Source organism: Pongo abelii, chromosome 9, assembly GCF_028885655.2.
Source record: "Pongo abelii isolate AG06213 chromosome 9, NHGRI_mPonAbe1-v2.0_pri, whole genome shotgun sequence".
Lineage (NCBI taxonomy): Eukaryota > Metazoa > Chordata > Mammalia > Primates > Hominidae > Pongo > Pongo abelii.
In genome coordinates this window covers 127,626,216-127,650,295 of record NC_071994.2, presented here as the reverse complement: position 1 = coordinate 127,650,295, position 24,080 = coordinate 127,626,216, and the positions used below count along the sequence as shown (strand labels likewise).

Below are 24,080 nucleotides of genomic sequence, written 5' to 3'. Positions count from 1 at the left end.
TTAATCCTCTATCACTACAAATACTTGAGGCCTAAAGAGACGAGGTTGTCACAACTAACAGATAAACAGGTTTGATTTTTTTAATTCAAGGAAATGTTCTTGTGCAGAGTAGGATAATAAAAGTAACCATTTAATATAACTTGTGAAAACTAATGGCATTAATATGTGTAAAGCATTTAGCATAGTTCCTAGCACATGGTCAGCACTTACAAAGTATAACATATTAGTACTAGTATTAGTATTCTTAATACTAATGATACTAAAATATGACTGGATGATGTTTTTTAAAATGTCAGCTTTGCACTTTGTGCAGATTACTCATTTTCTACAAATGACATAATGTATATAAAACTTCCTGCACAGTGGTTGGTACATATGTGTTTATACATGGTAATTATTCCCCAACATAGACCTCCAAGGTCCCATCTAACTCTAGAATTCTATATTAAATACATATATAATTTATGCATAGGTTGTATATCAATGAGTTGAAAATAATAAAAGTAAAGTGAGATTAAGTATAATGCAGAAACAGATTACTGCTGATATTGCTTTCTCAGGAGTGAATGAAGGCCATATCAAATGAAGACTTTCAGTTGCCATCTTTTTTCTCTGATCAGGTTCTGTAATTTCTTATGAAACTTGTACTTGGTCTTCTTCGTATGTTGTGATGGTTGCTGCAGTTGGGTCCAACCTTGTGCCACCAGAAGTCTGAGGGTTAATGCGTGTGTGTGAGAAACATTGTATTGACTCATATTCATGTGTCACATATGAAATCACACAAATTAGAATGTAATTTTAAAAAGATAGGAAAAAATAGAAATAAATAAAACAAAGCAGCACTATACAGAAATTCAAGTTTTGGAAGGAGGGCAGTTCTGCAACAAAAGGAACAGAGTTAAGAATAGTTCTTCCTACACTGCTTCCTGCTTGGGCTTCATCTGCTCCTCAGGCAACAAGACTTTAGTAAAGCCCCAGTTGAGAGGATTTTGAAGCGTAGTTTCCATGGCAACAGGCTTTAAAATGACATACATCCAGAAGAACTTTTCTTGGTTGTTCTATCATCCAAACAAGAATCCTCTAAGGCTCCCAGAGAAAAGTCAACTTTTAATGAAGCCGGAGTCTTGCTTTCTGTGCCCTAAGGAGCACCTTTCCTGTGGGACTCATTTCATACTTGTAATAATGACTTACTTTCTTAAAATGTGAGTTGACTACAGTGGGAATGAGAACAAGGATTGAGGTTTCTCATAATCACTGAGGGAGTGGCAAATTTCTAGGTATAAGAGTTACACTTGAGGCATCTTGTTTCTGAGCAATGACTAAAATACATTCCACATGTGGCAGAGGAGCAAGCTCTGAGGTATGTTCAAATGTCACCCAGCACTTATACACAAAACACACACACGTGCATACACACACACACCCCCACTACACACACAGGACTGGGAGAAGGGTGGTAATTAGCTTGCTGCATGGAGGTCAGACAGCTGCCAATGGGGCTCTAATTGTGAAGCCACCACTTCAGCTGCCTTATCCTGACCAAAATGTACCTCTCATTAACTGAGTGCTGTTTGAAATTTCATAACTAGAGATCTATTTTTTTTTGCTAAAGACTTTGTCTTCATTTTAAGAAATGCCTGGAAGAGGGTGAAGAATGTGGATTGTCCCCAGCAAGTTTTAGTAGACTGTGTGCTGATGAATTTGTGAGATTCTTCTTGAAAACTTAGTTTTGACATAGAATTGAAGGAAAGTAGGCACTAAGATTGTGAATGTTGGGGAAGAGGAATTTTTGCTGAGACTAGGAGACTAGAGATGGGTATAGGAATAGAAAACGGGAGGCTGTAAAGAAACCCTTATCTGATTTTGGAATTTGGCTTTTGTGGTGTGATAGAACGTGGATATTTGAAAAACAGGCATTGGTGGTAGGACAGGAAGTAGGGACAGGGTAATATACTCAAGGGCCTGATACTGTCTGTGGATTGGGTTATGTTGGAAAGACAGGCCTTAAAGTTTGAAGAGTGTATTGTTCCCAAGCTCCTCTCACTCTTGTCAGCTGTCTTCCTCTGCCCAGTGGCAGGCCCTCTCTTGTCTCTTTCAGGCTCATCCAGCTTTAAGCAAGATTTTTCCTTCCCTCATGCCATCCCTAGGATATATGCATTTCATATTTGTTTTATGTCTATTTTCTACAGCATTTATCAGGGCTCTTTCATTTGTCAACCACTCTGCTCGGCTCTTCCACTTTCATCATTTAATTTAACTCTCACAACAACACTGTGAATTATCACCATCATCCCCATTTTATAGATGAGGAGATTGAGAATTAGAGATTAATGAACATTTTGTGAGCTATATGGTTTAAAGATATAAAAGTGAATAAAACTACAACGTTGCTAGCATCATTATAGTTCATGGAGGGATAGGACAGTAATACATTGTGAGTAGAGCTGCAAGAGATCTAAGAACAAAGTACCATAGGATTTGTCGTGGCTAATCCCTATTAAGGTGTGAGTCGATAATTATTTGAGATTGCTCCTTCTGGCATTTAGCCATTTTGATAGGTCATGCTCAAGACATAAAAATTCTCTGAAACATGGTACTGAATAATTTCAGGTCCTTGATGAAGTTAGTGATGCATATTTAGTTTCTTGTCCTGGAATCAAAGAGCTTTGGGTGAGGATGCTTCCTCCCAGGTGGAGTGAGGAACATTTTGTTGAAACCTGCTCCAAATACTGTTTTAGGAGTACCTTACCTGGGATTTCCACAAAAAGCTGTGCTGGGGACAAGGCCATGCGTGCAGATAGCTTATTTTTAGAAGTCATCCCAGGGAAAAGAGAGAGAGAAAAACAGGGAAGTATAGAAAACCAATAAAAGGTTCTGTTATATATTACCTTAATGGGGAATTTAGGATTAGTTCCTCTGAGATCTTTTGATGTACTAAGAAGAATGAACCACTGGAGATACAGAAAAGGGAGACATTTACCCACTGGCTCCCAGGGGTGTTAATTCCTTCACACTTACAGGTCAGCACGTGCACCAGAATGGCTGAATGGATTCTCAGACATACCACTTTGTGGTGGCAGAGATGTCCTAGGGCTGAAAGGAGGGGATACGTAGTGCAGTCAAGAAACATTGTTATTGGGCTATAGCTGGATGCAGCTCACTGCCACAGCAACAGCAGAAGCCCAAAAGATAGGCTGAGTAATATAAAATGAGGCATAAAACATGCAACACAGAGAGCTTGGTGATGGGACCTGAACTCAGGCCTGGTGAAAATATTCAGGATAGTAGGCAGAGAACAACACAGCTAGAAGGCAGGGCCAGACTTATGTGACTTGTAATGTGCCAAAAAGCTTAGAAAGGCCTTTTGCTCCATTTACCTGTTACTTGTTTTGAAAATTCATCCTTTATCTTATTGCTGGTGCTTTGAGCTATGGCATCGTGTCTGAATTACACATTAAACATAGCATTTGGGGGGAACATGGCATCAAGTCATCAACATCCAGTAGCCCAATAGACTAATTGGTCTCCCTCCCCACAACTCTGACCATGTCACTCTCATATTCAATATATTCCATGGATTCACATTGCATACATAATTCCTGTCATGACATTCAAGTCTCTCCACAGTAGGAACCTGGGATGCTATTCCAGGGTTGATGCACAACTATATCCCTTCCTGTACTCTATATTCCAGCCAAATTAAAGGCCAGGTGAACTTCCTCCAGACAATGTAACTGGGAAGATTGGAGACACAAGTTTTATTCTGGACTCCACCACCAACCAACTCTGACTGGTGGACTTCAATTTTCCTGTCTAGAAAACATAGGGTAGAGTATTAGGGCATTGAATCCCAAACCTGCCTAAACATCCAGATCAATAAGGTGAAACCTGTCTAAATACCCAGATCAATAGGGTGAGAAATATAAGTTATAAAACCTCACCCCTGGAGATTTTAATTTATGATGCCTGGCTTGGGGCAGCAGGATCTGTACTTTTAATAAGCATATAGGTATCTAATTCAATTGCACAGCCAGGTTTATGGACCACAGGATTAGATGATTTTTAAATATTGATTCAAATTTATGGGGCTCCAAGAATGATAACTAGCTGTCACTGAGCTCAAGCAAGGCTCTGAGAGGCTAGAACACAGAAGGGATGACTTTTTTCACGAGAGAGGGGAGTTATGAAAAGAGCAAAGCAAGCAAAACAAGAAAGCAAATATCCTGTGGGAAGAAGGAGAATCAAGCGACAAGGCCTTCAGGCTCACGATGAGGGGATGGGAGCCTGAGGAAAGCTGAAAATAAGACTGGAAAGAGCAACGATAGAGGACAGGGGCCATCTAGGGGAATCCCAACAAGTTAGCAATTTTGGAAAAAACTCTTCTTAACTAATGGAGATTGATTTTTATGGTCAAGCTCAAATTCCAAGAAAAGACAGGTTGGTTTGTCTTCTGGACTGGGTACTGTGCAGCTTAGCAATGAACTGAAATATAAGTGATAGGTTGAATGTCCTCCATCAGAGTGGCATAGCATTTTGTTTTTGCCTTTTCTGGATCTTATCACATGCTTTTGCTTAATTATGTGTGTTCTAGTGTCTTTTTCAAGACATGGTCAGAGTCTTGAAGGCAAGAACTGGGCTTTACATACTTCATTATCTTCTACAGGGAGGTGTTAAACTCAGTTATTAAGAACACCAAATCTGGAGTAAGATGGACCTAGTTTTAATATGGCCTTTGTAACTTAGCATTTGGGGAGTTACTTCATCTCTAAAATGAGGGTGATAAAACCCAGCTCATAGAATTTGGGGTAGAATTAAAATGAAGCATTATATGAAAAATGGTATTGGATCCTGGCATGCTGAGGTCAGTGCATAATGCTAGGACAAAAAAAGCATTAGGTATACATTAAGTGCTCAATAAATGGTAAATTATTGTTTTTGCACAATGCTTTGTGTATTTCCGAGTAGATGTTAATTGAACAAATATTTTCATGTTTCTAAAAGCCTATTCAAATATTATCAAGGGTACGAGCACAACTTTGTTATATCCAGGGCTGTGATCCCAGGGAAACTTCTGCTGCTCTACTTCTAATCAGTTCCCCAGATATCCAAACTCAGAATAAAACTGCTCAGTCTCCTGTCATTGGCTGCCACTGATAATGGTAAGGATGCTGTCGCCTTTCTGCAAGCTAGAGAAAGGCCCCAGGGCACAGCCTCCATCAGATGTCATGTACTGTAGCTCAGAAAGAGTTCTGAGGCAGCTGAGGCTCCAGTGCTGCCATCGGGATAGGGCGCAGCGGCCTGGTGCTTAGTCTTTCATCTGTGATAGCTCCGCAGCCAATCTATCTGAACAAGTGAAGATAAGAGCTGGACCTAAAGGTATATCACTGAAACTCTGGGCTGAAGAGGATGAGAGGCTGAATCCGGATGAGCAGTCCGAACTTTTCCTGAGACCCCAGTCTCAGGTACTAAAGCTCTGGGTAAGTCCACCCCACCCTTCTGCTCTGTCCAGGATGACACTAACCCTAACTCTCCAGGCACAGGTGGGCTGGGTCTGGCCTCTAAGAGGACTCTTCCTGGAGACTGGCCCCAGTTTCTGTGAACTTAAGTAGAAACTGGAGTTGAAAGGGCACAACAAAGGGATCAAAGTAAAGATGGGAGGCCTTCCCAGCAGCACTTGCCCTGGCCATGGAGGCGGGGCTTGCTCCAGAGGGAGCCGCAGCAAAGCCCCCTCTGCTGAAGTTCAAAATCTCTCTGTGTGCCTCCTATTCTCAAGAAGGAAGGAAGGATGACTGGGAGGGCAGCCGTGGTCTCTCTCTTTCTCTCTAAATAACTTTTTCCCTTGTCCCCACAGAATGCCTTAAATGACAATGGCTGCTGAGAATTCCTCCTTCCTGACAGAATTTATCCTCCCAGGCTTAACAGACCAACCGGGAGTCCAGATCCCCCTCTTCTTCCTGTTTCTAGGCTTCTACATGGTCACTGTGGTGGGGAACCTGGGCTTGATAACCCTGATAAGGCTCAACTCTCACTTGCACACCCCTATGTACTTCTTCCTCTATAACTTGTCCTTCATAGATTTCTGCTATTCCAGTGTTATCACTCCCAAAATGCTGATGAGCTTTGTCTCAAAGAAGAACAGCATCTCCTACGCAGGGTGTATGACTCAGCTCTTCTTCTTTCTTTTCTTTGTTGTCTCTGAGTCCTTCATCCTGTCAGCAATGGCATATGACGGCTATGTGGCCATCTGTAACCCACTGTTGTACACGGTCACCATGTCTCCCCAGGTGTGTTTGCTCCTTTTGTTGGGTGTCTATGGGATGGGGTTTGCTGGGGCCATGGCCCACACGGCGTGCATGATGGGTGTGACCTTCTGCGCCAATAACCTTGTCAACCACTACATGTGTGACGTCCTTCCCCTTCTCGAGTGCTCTTGCACCAGCACCTATGTGAATGAGCTTGCAGTGTTTGTTGTTGTGGGCATTGATATTGGTGTGCCCACAGTCAGCATCTTCATTTCCTATGTTCTCATTCTCTCCAGCATCTTCCACATTGATTCCACAGAGGGCAGGTCCAAAGCCTTCAGCACCTGCAGCTCCCACATAATTGCAGTTTCTCTGTTCTTTGGGTCAGGAGCATTCATGTATCTCAAACCCTCTTCTCTTTTACCTATGAACCAGGGCAAGGTGTCTTCCCTATTCTATACCACTGTGGTGCCCATGCTCAATCCACTAATTTATAGCCTGAGGAATAAGGACGTCAAAGTTGCTCTAAAGAAAATATTGAACAAAAATGCATTCTCCTGAGAAAAGGGCAATGCTCAGGAAAGAAACATTGTTTTTCCTATAAGTGATTTGGACTCCATTGGTTACATGGAAGAAATATAATTTTTCCTCAAACAGGTTCATCATCCCCATTTTAAGGGTTCCTTAATTTACAAATATTCTTAAGAGCTTTGAATACTCACACAGTAAGTCTTGAGGATCATTTCACTCAATTCCCCACTATTTCTGAGGATAGACTCAGGCTTATGTACCTTCCCCGAGACTGCTCAGCTGCTCAGCAGTGGAACTGCGACTAAAATCCAGGCTCTTTATTTCCAGTACTGGCTGCTTTTCATTATGGCTCACTTTCTTCCTCCCTCAGCCTCTGGAAGATTTCATTTCAAATGTGAGCTGGCCTAGGATGTTAAAATCTGATTCTGTCCTCAGAAATTACATGCAACTTTTCAAAGGCTAATTTTAAATGTCGCATTTTTGCAAGTAGGTAGGAAGTATATAGAATTTTTTGTTGAGATGGCCTTGGCCAAATGACCAGGGAAATTCTTGAAGCATTTTGAAGAAGGTGCAGGGGAAGTGTGTTAGGACCCAGGGAGCAGCATGTATGGTGCCTCTTAAGACAGTGGGGTGGAGCTTCAGGGACTTGGACTTGAAGGGTTTTAGTGATGCTGGGTGGAAGAACTTATAGAAAATGTCAAGGTTATGAAGAACGGAATTTGGGAATTATTTCACATGCAATCACATACAATCATTGCCCTGTTTTCAAAAGTCAAGGTGGGGACCAGATGCAGTGGCTCATGCATGTAATCTCAGCTACTCAGGAGACTGAGGGAGGAAAATCGCTTGAACCCAGGAGGTAGAGGTTGCAGCGAGCCAAGATCATGGCACTGCACTCCAGCCTGGGCAATGGAGCAAGACTCCATCTAAAAAACAACAACAATAAAACCATAAGATGGAGAAGTCCACAGCCTAGGGTGGTCAGTTATGGATCTGGAGAATATTTCAGAACCACAGAGAGCCTTGTGTTACAAGTCAGTAGTCAGGTGAGACCCACACGGCAGTCAGTCAGTGGAGGGAATGACCACCAAATGGTATAATGCTGCATGTAGCAGAAACCATGTGGGGTATTTTTTGCATGGTTTCACAGATCAACTTTCTGCCCCTTGGCGCCTCACGCCGAATCCTGGGAGGTATTCCTTAACCGGTCCCCTTGCCCTCTGGTTTCAGTTGGGTTAGACCAATGGCAACATCAGCAGAGGAAATCAGAGGGTAGGAGGAGTGTGATATTATGCTATTTATTTCCCTGACTTCCTCCCAGCTGGGCTACAGTGGCAGTAACTGAATGCCTCATTTCTTACTGGGTTATAATAACTGCTCCCTCCCTCGTCTCTTCATGCCAAGGAGTGATAATGTCTCCCTGCTGTTGTTAACCCAGAGAGCTTGACCATCTCTTTGTGGTTTCTCTCAATCACTTTTGCTTAAACGAATGCAAATAGTTTCTCTATTGTATTTTCAATTACTGTATTTGTGTGGATCATCTGATTTTTGCAGAAACTCTGACTGCTGCACCTTCCAATAAAGGGTGGGAGAAATGATGTGGCTCAGGTTTATAAGCCCACAGCCTAATGGTGCTGTATAAAGGAAGGTAGAGTAACTTTTCAGTTTAAAAAGATTATAAATAGTAGATTTCTTTGTGAAACAATGATATGTGAAATGCTGTGAAAATGTGTTGACTTACGAGTCTCTCTTTAGGAAGATTCTCTTCTATTTAGAAAAAGTAAAGTTTGGATGGATGTAGAGTGTTGCCCTTTGGGATGGTGCAGATTAATAAGGGTGAATTCAAAAGAATGAGGGACTGTGTCTTGGACAGCATGGACTAGATAAACAACACAGAATTTAGCTGACTATGGGACTGAGAGGGGCAGAGCAGCATAAAGACTCAGAAAGAGCAGAGCCCAGAGAGTTGGATGGTAGAATCAAATTTGAACCTGAGTTTCTCCTCAGTTGTGTTACCTTAAGCATTACATGATGTCTCTGAGCATCAATTTCTTCATCTTTAAAAGCATTTTTCCCAGAGGTATTAAGAGAATTAAATGCCAGATTCTTGGTAAATTTGTTTCTATCCCCGCCAGTTCCTTTTCATTTTAATATCAGCACTTGCACTAATTTATTATGTGACCTTGGGACAATTGCTTCATTTTTCTGGGCCTATGCTTGCTTATATGAAAATGATCATGTTCTATCAGATTATTTCTACATTCCATTTACAAGATATATTTATTTATATATTGACCAGATAATACATTTGCTATAGGCTGAACACTTGTGTCCCCTCAAACTCAGATTTTGAAATGACGGATGTTGAAAGGAGGTGGGGCCTTTGGGAGGTGATTAGGTAATGAGGGTGGGGCCCTCATGAATGAGGTTAGTGTCCTTATAAAAGAGTCCTGAGGGTGGGTGTGGTGGTGCATGCCTGTAATCCTAGCACACACACACACACACACACACACACACACACACACACACAAAGCCTGAGAGAGATCTCTCCCACCTCTTCTACCATGTAAGAACAAAACAAGAAGGCTCTGTCTATGAGGCAGAAAGTGGGCTCTCACCAGACATGGAATCTGCTGCTGCCTTAATCTTGGACTTCTCAGCCTCTGCAACCATGAGAAATAAATTCCTGTTGTTTAAAAGCCACCTGGTGTGTAGTTTTGTTATAGTGGGCTGAACAGACTAAGACAATGTTTATGATATTTAAAACTAGTACCAAAGAATAATCTGTGAAAGGAAGCCTCCTTTTACTTCAGTTTTCTTGTCATGCAGTCCTCTTCTTTTCTAGGGGTTATCATGGTTGTATATTTTTGTATATGGTTGTATATTAGCTGTATATTTTTACACAGTCACTGCATGTACAAGTTGTGTGTGTCTGCACATAAATACACACAATTTTTTAATTTGTTTCCAAAGTCATGAAAACCTACTTTGAAATATATCCACTATGAAAATTAATTAGAAGAGGAATGAATTAGGCTTTGTTACTAAGATAAATAAATGGAGAGAAAAGCCTAAAAATGTACATGAAGGGTTGTGGTTAGGAAAAAAGTGGGGGGAGAGAAAGTGATGATGTGAAAACAAGGGAGCTTTAGCTCTGGCTGCAAAAGTGTACACCCCAAGAAAGACACAGCCCACAGCAAGAATGTGTTTGATCTATTGCCTCCAACTCAATTTTCATGATTGCACAAAATTCCATCCTATGGATGTATTATATGTAATTAACAATTTTCTACTACTATGTATTAGGTTATTTCCATTTTTCCAAATTATAAATAATACTTGTTTAACACACTTATTCAGCAACTCTTTGAGTTTTCCCCATACTTTGGATATATTCCTAGATAGAGACTGATTGAATTGCACAAGATTCTTGAATTTGGTTGCAAAAATCCTTCTTGAAAGTTTAACTCAATGTGCACTCTCATTACCAGAATAAGCATATCTGGAAAATCTACTCTTGGCCAGGTTCTGTCCTAGTCAGGGCACTGCTCATAGAAACATGTTACTTTTAGTTTTGGTGATGATAGTGTTTATATTATTGTCTCCTTCTTTTCACATCTTTTTTCCTCTTACTTTATTTCATCAACTACTTGTGGTATCTGGATCGATAAAGAAAACAGTGAGCAACATTGAAAATGTTTTTTTTTCCTTCTACATTTCCTTCCATATAAACTCGCCTTATTTCTTAAATGGCTTTTTCTTGGCTTGACCATATTTCTGGTGATCGGTTTAATCAGAGGAAGGGCAGACACCTTTGGCCTTTGTGGTAATGTATAAATATGAGGTCTCCTTCTGGAATATCTTCCTCTGTCTTCCTCTTGCCGCTTCTCTGTGCTTTCACAGCACACGGCACATAACCTAGTAAGTGCCGGACCATGTGGGACTGTTACTTGCTTACTTTTCCACATCCACTCCCACCACAAATTAGACTGTGAGTGTTGTACAGACAAGGTCCCTGGCGTCTGTTTTGCTATATCCTCCATACCCAGCACAGTGTCTGGCACATATAGAGTAGGAATTTAGCAAGTATTTATTGGATACAAGAATGGAGTGTCTAGCAGTTTTAGAAGCTGCCTTACTAAAGAGGCTTTCCTGTTTTCATCCTTCTGGCAACACATTCCTTTCTTTCACCACATTGATGAACATACATCCATCACCCTGGTCCCCTCATCATATTCTTCCTGTTCACTCAAGATCCCCAATTTTAGGCTCATGTCACCTGGTGGCTGTAGTAGAAACTAGTCTCTCCCTTAGTTTTGTAAACCTCAACTTTCCACCCCTTTATATGGTAAAATGTATAGCATAATATAAAATAGGTAACTTAAGCTCTGAATCTTTATTCAATTGAACACAGGGCTTTGAAGGATTTTATAAAATATCAACAATTGAGTATTCATTTTGTACTCTCCATTTAAACTGATATCCCAGAGATAACACATTGAAGAAAAATTTGCATGATGAGAAAATGAATCATTCATGCATGGAGCTCTCATTTTCCTCAGAATACTTGCCTGAACACTCGCCTTGAAAAGATGAATGTACTTAGAAAAAAGCCACCAAGACCATAGCCTGATTCATCTTTGCTGTCTTTGCAGGGTACAATACTGCTTTCTCAGAACAAATCTTCCTCTTTTTTAAAAAAAAATTCTCACAAATGAGTATGTTTTATGTCTTCCCAGAATTGCTTCTGGGACATTTGATAATACAGAGTTTTTTTGTAACTAAGTTCCTCAGTAATTTTAATGGCAAAGATTGCCACTTTTTCTTTTGCAATTCACTGTACATTATAGGGAGATGTTTTGAGACTATGCAAATATTTTGTTCCTTTTCAAACTTTCACACATTGGTTTTAGCATTCATTAATGATCAGTTATTGCCTGAATCAATTATTATACTAATGTCTAAAAAATGAAGATTTTTCTGATTCCATCAGTCTGTCTTTATTTGTTAGTGGGCATTCTGTTAAGAACTGTTTATTCTCATCAGTTTGCTCATTCACTTATGTCATTATGGACTCATGCTTTCTAATTTTATCTAATTGGTTATGATTCATTATCATCATTGTTTACTCTGATGCTCAATTTGTCCCTGATTTGGCCAGTGGAAACCACTTCACACTGATTTCTGTGTCCTTTTAATATAGCACCATCAGATTTTGAGCACTTTATCACTGTCTGGCAAAATGGTACATTTCAGGTTCTTGCTGCCCGTTCCCTGCTCAGCATTGGTTCTGTTTAGAGATTGATGGCATTTACAACTAAGAGATGAGTGGAAGGTGAGATGAGCTATATTTAATGTCATTCTGTGAGCAGATATTCAATGGAAGAACATTCATGTCTGTAAAATACCATTTACATATTTGTCCCTCTGAATACACCTGTCTATGGGCAAATAATGGACTTGCTGTCTGTGAATGGGCCAATACTCTGTGGCCAAAGCCAGTGATTCCTAAGTGTCACTTGTGGCCCTTTTCTTACCACTTTTTGCCTCCTCACATGACAGCTTCTTCCAGTTCCTATTAGTAACTGATGGGACTAGATGAGAAGAAAATCAGCCTGAGGTGGAAGAAAAAAAGCCCTGAGACTTTTACCCACACAATTTGGTTGTAAATGCCATTCTGTCTGGCCTCCTTAAAGACATGACTGCTTGTCCCATTTGCTTCTTTCATTCTTGTAATATTTTGCAATACCTTCCTTTCCTGCTTCTTCCCTTTTTAAAAATTTTCCGTACTACCCTGATCTGAGAATGAATGTGGACATATAGATAATAATTTAATATTCAAGGGACATGAGTTTTTCAAACCCTAATAATAACATTTTTGAGACTTTATCTGTCTTACGAACTTTAGATACAAGTTCTCATTTAATCTCCTGTACAAATGCGTGAGATAATTGTCCCTGTTTTATAAATGGGCAAACCGAGGCTGTAAAAAGTTAAGGTACTTGCCTAAGATTGCACAGATAGTCAGTGGTGGAGTAAAGAATTGAATTTAGACTGCAGGACTCTAGAGTCGCCCACACTTTCAACACTAGCTGCCTTCCAGAAAGCTCAGTTTGGGTGTGCAAGAAGGAGCACGTGTGATGCATATATATTTTCACCTTGTACAAAGTCCAAATTCCTGCTGCCTTTGAGCTGAACAAGTCCCTACATTCACTCTCAGTTGAAACAATTTGTCAAAAAATATGCTAAGATAAAGACATTGAAGATTTTTCTCCTTATTTAATGCACTGAGCATTAGCTCAGTCATTATTATTAGGGATCAGTAATATAAACATATCTGAGACCTACTGATCTACTGTTATATGGATTATGCAATAATGTATTTCGAAAATGTTTCTTGAGGTTATATTCCCAACTTCAGCCAGGTGATAATGCCTGCTAGATATAGAAGATGCTAAATACACTTTGAAGAAATCCTTAAACCTTAAAATACTGAAATTATGCAGTATTTTTTAATTTTTTAAAATTATTTTTCTTAAATTTGCAAAAGCCATGTTTTACTATTGTAGGACTATGTGAGATAAGGAATATGTAGCAATAAGCAAAAGCTTTAAAAAAATTCCACACTCCTGGCACCTAAATATGACCACTTTTAGCATTTTGGTGTATATTTTTCTGGGTATGTCTGTGTAGTTGTGATGGCAGAGACCAGTTTGCAAAACTATATATGTATATATAGTTTTATATATGTGTATATATAACTATATATGTGTATATATATACACACACATATACACACACACGCATACACACACACACACATATATACAAAGATGTGATCATGTTAAGTTCCCTTTTGCAATTTTTTTTTTTTAATTGACTTTTAATTTTAAATTTTGTGTAGAGATGGAGTCTCACTATGTTGCCAAGGCTGGTCTTGAACTCTGGGCCTCAAGTGATCCTTTTGCCTTGGTCTCTGAAAGTGTTGGGATTATAGGCATTAGCAACTGCACCCGACCCGCAATTTTATTTGCATTGTGTAAAATGTTGTAAACAGCTTTCTGTATGATTAAATATATATACCAAAATTATGGTTTTTACTTTGTTGTGTTTATAGCTATCAGGTCAGTAGAAAGACAAATGTTTCTGTTTGCCTCACAGAAAGCATAGTTTCCTTCTTTGCAAAGAACTTTGTAACAGTGACATTTCATCTGATGATCCTAAATTCCTTTTCTAAATTCTAAAAGTAGCTTTCCCTTTCTTATCCTGAGGTGTCAAATTCTGCATATCCCTTGCACCATTCTAGTTCGGGTTTCTTGTCTCCAGTCCCATCTGTCTCATTTCTAAAAGCCAGAGGGCCAGCTTGGTGATGTCAGCACTCTCCCATCTTGCTCACCATTGACCACAGTCAAGTCCAAATTGTGGTAACAACAGATCTGGGCCCAAACTGTGATTCTGGTCTCCTTTATGCTTTGCACCTCGCATTCTCTACAGCATGCGGGGCTTTCTGTCCCAGAAGGTAAATCAGGAAGCTGCTGAGGGAGAGGAGTGGTTTATAGGACTGATGAGAAATTGGGAAAATGAACTTGAGGCCCAGCCTTCTTCCTACAGACCCTTTCCCTTTTTAACCTAGTTGGATACATATGTTCTCAGGGCCCCCACTAATCTCTTGTATTTGCAACCTTTCTCCTTTGTAGTGAAGACAACTGTTGTCCAGCTCAGTTTAGACCTAAATTCACAAGTTTAATCTATGGTGTGCATTGAGAGAATTACAAGGTCCTATTGCACATCCAAGTTGGGTTTTCCAATTAATCTTATCAGCAATAAAGGTGGCATTTTTTTTTCCTGTGTGACTGCTGTCTGTATTTTTTCAATTGATTCTGGACTCAGAAAGGGATATGATTAATTATGTCAACCTAAGATAATCAAAAGGGTCAGAATCTAATTTAAGGAGAGCTCATTAAAATGGAAAGTATGAGGGCATGGTCCAGGGAGCAGAGCTACACCAAAGAATGGTGATCTGTGCTCCTGGTGTGGTGAAAAATAAGGATAATTTATACAAAAGAAAACGGAGGTGCTGAATAGGTTACACTTTCCATGCAAAGGCAACATACAGATATAAGATTTGATTGACTACTATTGGTTCCACTCTAAGGGGATTGTTTTACATGTTATTGTAAAGAGGAAACAGTCACAAGGGTCTCTATTTCCAGTGTCATTTAGTCTAGTTTGAATAAAGAACAGGGAGTTTAGTTACTGTATAACATCTCAACACAAAAGTCAGAAAGTAACAGTCATGCAGCAGAGAAGAAAAACAGTCATGTTAACATGAGTGAGTCAGCTTTCAGGGCTTAACTTTTCCCCTTAGCATAATGAATCTGGAAGGTACTGACATTTTATTTTCTTTCTACATTTCTCATCATTAACCTGGTCCACAATTTCCAACCCCTCCTTGCCCTGTATACAGCAGTTCTGTTCTCTATGTCACTTGGCACTCCTAAAATTTGCAGTGTTTTTTTCCTTTATAACCTTTTCCTTTCCTTTTGTGGTTCCTTTTGCTCAGAATGCTTTCCTGAGTTTCTCTGCTGGTAACCTTCTACTTGTTATTCAAGACTAATAGCAATACATTTCTAAAACTATGTCATAAAGCAGATTGTGAATTTCCATAGTAACAATATAATAACTGGAGATGTTCTGAATAAAGATTTAGTATAAAATAACCTGTTATAAAATCAAAGATATACTTTCTATAATGGCTTATAATAATTTTTAAGAGCAAAATTATTCTCCAAATTTTATAAGATGTGCAAAAAGTTATTCCAGGTATTGATTTTATAAAGGATCTCAAAGCCAATAAAGTGAATATAGAGCATATGAAAAAGCAGAACACCATCATAACTTTGACTAATGTAAACTTACACTAGCTATTATTCATTAATAAAAGTAGTTATTGAGCCATTATCTTCCTTAGATGTTAAACATCATCTTTTTGTTTTATTTATATATGGCCCACATTCCATTAAAAAACCTGGCCAGATAATTCGTTAAATGCATTTCTGTTTAGCCAGCAAAGAAGCTTATATTCATTCCACTGACAAGCATAATTTAGCTTATTTAGAAAAAAAGGAATCATTGAAGAATCAAAGGTTTTAAGAACTTTCTTGCAAGAGTATGAAGAATAGCAGTCTTTGGAAACTGGGATGCTTGTTTATTATATTTTCCAAAACACATCCAAACATATCCCTGGAAGGGGAAAATCATTAAAAATAGACCAAAACTTTGAGGAAGGTTTGTCACACTCTGTGCAGATGATTGTGGGGAGTGTGCTTATCCCAACATAGGGAGATGAAAAAATTGCCCCACAGCCTGCGATGCTTTTCCTGTCTCTACTCCTTTCCCACAGACCCCTTAGCCACCAGTCCCTATTTCAGTAGACAGAGATCTTAGCTGCAAGAAGCAGTTGATTCTGGTTAACTTTAGTAAAAAAGGGAGCTCATTAGCAATAAATGGGGTAGTTCATAGAATCTTAGAACAGGCTAGGGAACTAGTTTTTGGAGCCAGACAGGTGGAATCTTAGCCAAGTTATACCACACAACTATCTGGTTAGGCTGCACCGATTGTTCATGTTGGCACCACTAGTACCTAACATTTTTATTGACTGGTAGATTTTTGTTTTTGATTTTGCAAAAATGAAATATAAATTGTTCCTGTTTATTTTCTGTCACTCGCCCCAAACTCAAGAGTTCTGCCTGGGAACATCTGACTGGCTGAGCTCAGATCTGATGTTCTCTGGGGTGCTTTCACAGGAGGAGGCTGGGTCCTTGCTTCAGCCAAGGCTCACATAGGGGCAGAGTCCTCAATTTGGAAGGAATTCCAATGCTGGACAGTCACAAACAAACAGCTATATATTTTTAAATCTCTACTTAAATTTAGCTTTAAAACTGAATTTCACTTCTTTAGGGAGGCCTTCTCTGACCTTGAAGACTTGGTAGGGCCCACTTTAAATGTTTTCATAGAACTCTATAACCTCTTCCTGGCACACTTACTGTATTTCTAATTATGTGTCAGTATCTGTTTCTTCTAGCTTTCTCCATCCAGATTATATGTTTGAAAGTTAAGGGGTTGTGTCTGTTTTCATTGTTGCCTTGTTTTTAGAGCAAAACATGGGGTTTAAATTATTTTAAATGCTTGTGTGTATACCACACACACACACACACACACACACACACACACACGTTGGAACTTCTTATTTCTACATATCTTAAATTGTATTTCTAACTCATAGTCTCTCCCACACTGATGTTGACTTTTCTGGACAATTTCTTCAGATCTACCTTCCAGTTTACTTATTTTCTCTTCACTTGTGTCTAACATAAGCTCTCTAACATATTCATAGAGGTCCCAATTTTAATCATCATATTTTCATTTCTAAAAATTCTATTTGATTCCTTAAAGTTTGGAGGGTTCTTTCAGTTTTGATGGTTCCTTCGTTATACTTTCAGTTTGCTTTTTAATTTTTAAAAACATATTATATACATCTATTTTGTTTTCTGTCCCTGACAAGCTAGTAATTTTGCAGGTTTGGCTAGGTACATAAATTGTGTTTTATCATTCCTGGTGAGTCTTATTGATGGTGGATTATTTTGTGTTTGTTTAAAATTTTCATCATGAGCTCATGATCCTTGGATATTTATCTGGGGAAATTATTTTGTATCTGGATTTAAGTTGTATTCTCCAGAAAGAACTTTTTGTTATTGTCATATTTGTAATATGAATTTTTTACTTGAAACACAGAGGTGATTAGAAATTGTCAGAGGCTATTTTGTCTGTTTTTCTGCAATTCTAGAGCCAAGGCCAAGTCAGTCACATTTCTAGGCCTGCTCCTGCTGTGGGCATTTTTTTTCCAAGTTAGCCACGGAGAATTTTTTTTTTTCCTGGGGAGTCAGAATTATGTCAGTCATGGTTCCAAACTTTCAACCTGCTTAAAGTTCCAGGCTTTATCTTTTTATCTCCTGCATAGCTAACTCATTAAACCCCAGCTCTGACCCCCAGGAATCCGCTAGTTCCCCAAAGGCAAACTCTAGCTCTGGGGTTTGTGCATCCCTCTGAAGTCTTACTTTCTTACTTCTTCTCTTTTGCTCTCACAGATTTTTACTTAGTTTTTGGCAGCTCAAATATGAACAAATAGATGCTTTTAATATTTTGTCCAGAATTCTTGGTTTTTGTTTTTATCCCAAGAACTCTTTCTGAATATAACTGTGATGCTGAATACTGTCAACTTGATTATATTGAAGGATACAAAGTATTGATCCTGGGTGTGTCTGTGAGGGTGTTGCCAAAAGAGATTAACGTTTGAGTCAGTGGGCTGGGAAAGGCAGACCCACTCTTAATCTGGGTGGGCACAATCTAATCAGCTGCCATTGAGACTAGACTATAAGCAGGCAGAAAAATGTAGAAGACAGACTGGCCTATCCTCCCAGCCTACACCTTTCTCCCGTGCTGGATGCTTCCTTCCTTCGAACATTGGACTCCAAGTTCCTCAGTTTTGGGACTCGGACTGGCTCTCCTTGCTCCTCTGCCTGCAGACAGCCTATTGTGGGACCTTGTGATCATGTGAATTAATACTTAATAAACGCTTCTCTCTATGTATCACATTAGTTCTGTCCCTCTAGAGAACCCTAATACAATAGCTTTTGCAATATTACTGGAAATAACTAGCTTTAATAAATATTTGTTGGATGATTAATAAATTGATGTCTACTCTAATGAACAGAAGATTCTCTCTTCCATGTTAGATCATTGCTGCATACCTAATAAACTGCCATTCAGGATGGGAAAATGCAATGGGTAAGGAATTATGTGTACTAAAAAGCAATGCTTGTTTTCTTCATAAAAGTAAACCTCATAAACATTATTCACATATGGAACTGGAAGGAGACTTCCTTGGTAGTGTGGGAGAATTGGGCCAAGTGATCCAGACTTGTTCTGGTGAGTCCCCTGGCTACTTCCCTTGAGTGTTTTCCCAAGTGTCCACTCACTGGCATGTAGGTCCTAAGGGGCTCCTGCCCCTCAACAATGGACAAATGACCACACACTTGCTACCTTATAGTGTACGGTAAGTCTGCACTCAACATTTTTGGTAGGTGCTTGGAAACCACAACTTTAAGTGAAATAATGTACTGTATAATGAGAGCAATTTTCCTATAGGGTAAGTGACATAAACAAGAGTTAAGTTCCTATGGCATGTAATTATGTGATTTTATCTTGCAACAAGGCTAGAGGGTTTTAACATGACTTTCCTGAAGGTTAAGGGATGTCAAAAGAGAAATAGATGTGAGGTGCGGGGAGAGGGGAGAGAGAGAGAGAAAGAATATATATATAGAGAGAGAGAATGCATGCCTGGTGGAAGCTCTACCCTTTTATGACCTAACCTTGAAAGTCACATAGCATCACTTCCACCATACTCTAGTGATTGGAAAAATCCCAAGTCCCTGCCTAGAGGCAAAATTAGGGCATATAGGCCTCATCTTTTGATTGGAGGAGTTTCAGTCCTATTATATCAAGAGCATGTGGGATGTAAGGTATACATGCGTGACTGTGTATGTGTGTCTGCCACACACATACACATTGTATAGTTGTTATAAACAACATATTACATCAGAAAACATCCAGCATAAGGCCAGGCACTCTGTAGTTGCTCCATATGCATTAATTTTCTTTTCTCTTGATTTCTTCCCTTTATATTAAAAAATGGTTTTTTATTTTAAGTGACATAAGATGGAAAAGAAACATGAACGGTGTTATTTTTCTTGCACATTCTACTATATTGAGTTGTCAGGGCAGTAAATATCCATTTTACAAATGGGGGAATTATAGCTCAAAGCTGTTGAGTAATTTTTGTCTTAAACTAATTTGGTAGGATGATTTATTTTTTGTTCTCCACTTACATTTTAAATAAACTTTTTATTTAAGTGTAACATAAGGATAGAGCTCGATGAATTTTTGCTAACTGCATACATCTGTGTCACCAGCACCCCTGTCAGAACCAGACATTGCCAGCAACCCTAAAGCACCTTTCACATCCTTCTCCAGTCACTAGCCCCTGCCTGCCCAGCCAAGAGGAACTGCTGTGTGACTTCTAGCACCATAGATAAGCTTCCTTGTTTCTAAACTGTATATAAATGAAATCATAAAATATACCGTCTTCTGTGGTTGGCTCCTTTCACTCCCTATTGGTTTGTGACATTTATCTATGTCATTATCTTTCATGGCTATATGGAATTTTATTTTATTAACATCGTACCATTTATTATCCAGTCTACAGTTGGCTGACAGATGGGGTGATTTCAGTTTGTAGCTATTAAGGACAATGCTGCTGTGCACAATCTTGGCATGTCTTTAGGTAAATATGCCTACTTATTTTTATTTAGTATACACTTAAGGGTGGAACACTGGGTCAAAATGTATGTATATGTCCAAGTTTGTCAATTACTGCCAACCAATTTATTGTACTCATATACAGTGATGTACAACAATGTACTAATATTTGTTCCTTATACCTAGGTAATTCCTATCCCTTTATTTTTATTTTTTTTCCTTTTCACTGATTTTAGGCAGGTAACTAGGGGTTGTACTTCTTTGCTTTAGGATTTTTGGGCTAGATATTAATCAGAAGCAGCTTGCAGTTAATGTCTTTCCCATTTTTGAAGACAGGTTTTCCTTAAGAGATAGCATTGGTTGTCCAGAAGGGCAGGCTCAGTTAAGGAAGACCTTGAGGGCAAGGAGGGTGAAAGACAGAGACCGTCCAAAAGGGGATGAAAGTCAGTGGATTTAGGAGACACTGAGGGCCAGACCTGAAAAGCTACTTCTGCTCTTTTAATCCAGTGATCACATAATTTGTTGTCCAAGTCCAGACACTTCTGAGAGTGAAAGGGTATGTTATTAATAATTATACAGAGATAATGAGTGTAAGTCAGGACCGTCCCAGACGAACTGGGATTATTTTAGGCAGCCTTAGTGAAACTTACAAATGCAGATGCTCCCATGTCTTTGAATTTTTCTTAAAATATTCATCTAGCAGATCATATGGAGAGCAGCTTTGTCATCTGAAAATGGCAGGATTAAACCCTTACATCCATCTCCCATTATACCTTAAGACTGCATGCCTAGAGAGTAACTCTGTGTAGGGGTGTGTGTGTGTGTGTGTGTTAGTGTGTGCTTTCTAGCATATGTGTTGTGATATTTTAATCTCTTCATATATAGTAAAGGCCTGTCTGCGGCCCTTATTAGAGCTGCGAGTAGGTGGTGTTTGTGGTGGAGGTGGTGTGGTTTCTGTTCTGAGCAGCGCATGGTCCAAGAAGCCTTTTATCTGAGGTGCTCTCTATAGATCTGATCTGACCTTTTTTGAGGGGTCCTACTCTTATAGCTCCCTGTGAAGATTTGGAGATGGTGGCTAAGGTTGGGGCTATTCACCCTTAAATTCAAGCTTAGGCTCTGAGAGTTAATGAGAAAGGAAAAAATGAGTCCTCAAACTCAGCACTGAATAACATGAAATCCCTGGAGTAGAGGGAAAGTTTGAGTGGGACCCCCACTCCCAAGATGCTAGGTAAGCACTGTTATCCAGGCTGTAAACAAAGAGTGCAATTCCTTCCCTATAGAGACAGATCTTGGAGAAATTCCCAGGGGAAACTGTGTCTAATCAGGTCCCTGAGATCGTCAAGCAGCTTAAATTCCTCTGTGATATGACAGCTGGGGTTCTGGTCAAAATGAGAGTTCCTAGTTTTCTTTCCGGAAGTTGCCGAGACCACCTGGGAAAATCCACAAACAGAAACCATAGTCTATTCCTTGAGCACCTTGGAGCCTGGGGTCTGTAAAAGCTCTGATTCTCAGCACCAAGGGAGTCAAAAGAGGTAATAGGCAAGGCTGTGTGCATTCTGCACAAGCAGCACCATTTCTGCTTTCTGGCTAACGGAAAAAGAGACGGTATAAGGCCCAGCACTGAGTGGGGCCCGGGAGAAGGAAGGTGAAGGTCTGAATCCTGTCTTTCCTGATGGTTTCTTTGAAACCCACAACCAAGGGCTCTGGGAAATATGGATCCCGTCTCTGCTCTCAACACTGACGCTGATGTGAGATGGAATGGAGAGTCTTCGAGGAGGTGGGTGGGATGTAAAGAGCCAGTAGGGAACACTCTTGGCTTTCTCTCCAGATGGAAATCCACTATCTAGTTGGGAGATGGAGGCAGAGAATGGGAGGGCATCCTGGGGACCTTGAGAGCTCTGGTCTCTCAGCTCCTGAGGCAGTGGCCCAGGTTGTGCTCTTGGTTCTCAGGGTGTCTTTCTGAGAGTCCCTGGGCAGCCAATTCAGGTGTGTTGTCTCCCTCCTCATCTCTCAAGCAGAGACAGAATTCTTGCTGCCCATGGTAACAGATGCTAGCTTGAATTCATGATCGGCCCAGCAGAGCTCAGATCCTCTCACAGACACGTTGTCAATACCTCAGGGTGGGGAGGTGTGTAGATGAGGGAGGACGGAAGAAAGGGCATCTGCACACTGGCTGGTCTGCTAGAGTCTTCTTCCCTTAGCCATGCTTGTGCCTGTCATGACTCTTTGTGTTTTGCCCTCTGTTTCCACAGACAACTCGCCAAGAGAGAATGACTCTGAAAAACAGCTCCTCAGTGACTGAGTTTATCCTTGTGGGATTATCAGAACAGCCGGAGCTCCAGCTCCCTCTTTTCCTTCTATTCTTAGGGATCTATGTGTTCACTGTGGTGGGCAACTTGGGCTTGATCACCTTAATTGGGATAAATCCTAGCCTTCACACCCCCATGTACTTTTTCCTCTTCAACTTGTCCTTTATAGATCTCTGTTATTCTTGTGTGTTTACCCCCAAAATACTGAATGACTTTGTGTCAGAAAGTATCATCTCTTATGTGGGATGTATGACTCAGCTATTTTTCTTCTGTTTCTTTGTCAATTCTGAGTGCTATGTGTTGGTATCAATGGCCTATGATCGCTATGTGGCCATCTGCAACCCCCTGCTCTACATGGTCACCATGTCCCCAAGGGTCTGCTTTCTGCTGATGTTTGGTTCGTATGTGGTAGGGTTTGCTGGGGCCATGGCCCATACTGGAAGCATGCTGCGACTGACCTTCTGTGATTCCAATGTCATTGACCATTATCTGTGTGAAGTTCTCCCCCTCTTGCAGCTCTCCCGCACCAGCACCCATGTCAGTGAGCTGGTATTTTTCATTGTTGTTGGAGTAATCATCATGCTATCCAGCATAAGCATCATCATCTCTTACGCTTTGATACTCTCCAACATCCTCCGTATTCCTTCTGCAGAGGGCAGATCCAAAGCCTTTAGCACATCTGGCTCCCACATAATTGTTGTTGCTCTGTTTTTTGGGTCAGGGACATTCACCTACTTAACAACATCTTTTCCTGGCTCTATCAACCACGGCAGATTTGCCTCAGTCTTTTACACCAATGTGGTTCCCATGCTTAACCCTTTGATCTACAGTTTGAGGAATAAGGATGTTAAACTTGCCCTGGGCAAAACCCTGAAGAGAGTGCTCTTCTAATGGGTCTCTTCGTATCACTGGCAACCGATTCTCAGTAAGCATGATACTCGAGTGTCTTTCTATTTATAGGTGGAGGAATTTTAATATTTTTCCTCAAAGAGGGTCTCCTCTCCACTTTTAAGAATTGGAAATCTCCTTCCTATACTCTCCTTGAGGACTATATTATTTTGCAACACTTAAATTGGCTCATTGCATGCAACTTAGCATCTACGAAATGCCTTTTGTTTACTGAACTCTGTATTAGGCCCAAGAGATGAGTAAGATGAGGCTCCATGCCTTCCATTCTTTTCTTGGTAGGCTAAATGGGTTTTTCTGAGCAAGAACGTTTCTGGCTGGAACAAGGGGCAGGTGGTGATATAAAGGTTGAGGAGTGTTTTCTCTTTAGTTACATGAGCAGACTTTATTAAAGATCAATGGTAGATACCTTGGTGCCAATGCTAATATAATCTTCCAGCTCTTCAGGAGGTTGCTTGCTCAGGAAGATCATAAACCCTCCTTTTCATATACATGTGTGTACATAAAAGAAGCCCTCACACAAGAATTTTCTATGATCTGCTGTGTAAGGATAAATCAAATCCACATCTTTTATTTCAAAGTTTTAAAGCTTCTGGGCCTTGGAATAGTAATCAGGGGTAGGTGATCCTGTATAATTGGGCCAATTTCTTAGGCTCTGGAGACTCAGGCTGGAAGAAAAAACAAAGAAGAACTCCACAGATTTGCATGATCTGTA

The 24,080-nt window shown here is 40.0% G+C and overlaps 2 protein-coding genes across 2 annotated transcripts; both read left to right on the top strand.

Moving 5' to 3' along the window:
• Positions 1-1,239: 1,239 nt before the first annotated feature.
• On the top strand, positions 1,240-9,485 carry LOC100448347 (olfactory receptor 8B8). Its single transcript, XM_054525325.1, has 3 exons — positions 1,240-1,360; positions 5,327-5,462; positions 5,852-9,485. The coding sequence occupies exon 3, from the start codon at positions 5,862-5,864 to the stop codon at positions 6,801-6,803; it is 942 nt and encodes a 313-aa protein (XP_054381300.1). The 5' UTR covers positions 1,240-1,360; positions 5,327-5,462; positions 5,852-5,861; the 3' UTR covers positions 6,804-9,485.
• A 12,935-nt stretch (positions 9,486-22,420) lies between these two features.
• Positions 22,421-23,350, top strand: LOC100447981 (olfactory receptor 8B4). The gene has a single exon (XM_002822630.4). It carries the CDS (start codon positions 22,421-22,423, stop codon positions 23,348-23,350), a length of 930 nt encoding a protein of 309 aa, XP_002822676.3.
• The last annotated feature ends 730 nt before the right edge of the window (positions 23,351-24,080 follow it).

Coding starts and splice junctions, on each gene's coding strand:
- LOC100447981 (XM_002822630.4), top strand. CDS start 22,421: ATGACTCTGAAAAACAGCTCCTCAGTGACTGAGTTTATCCTTGTGGGA.
- LOC100448347 (XM_054525325.1), top strand. CDS start 5,862: ATGACAATGGCTGCTGAGAATTCCTCCTTCCTGACAGAATTTATCCTC.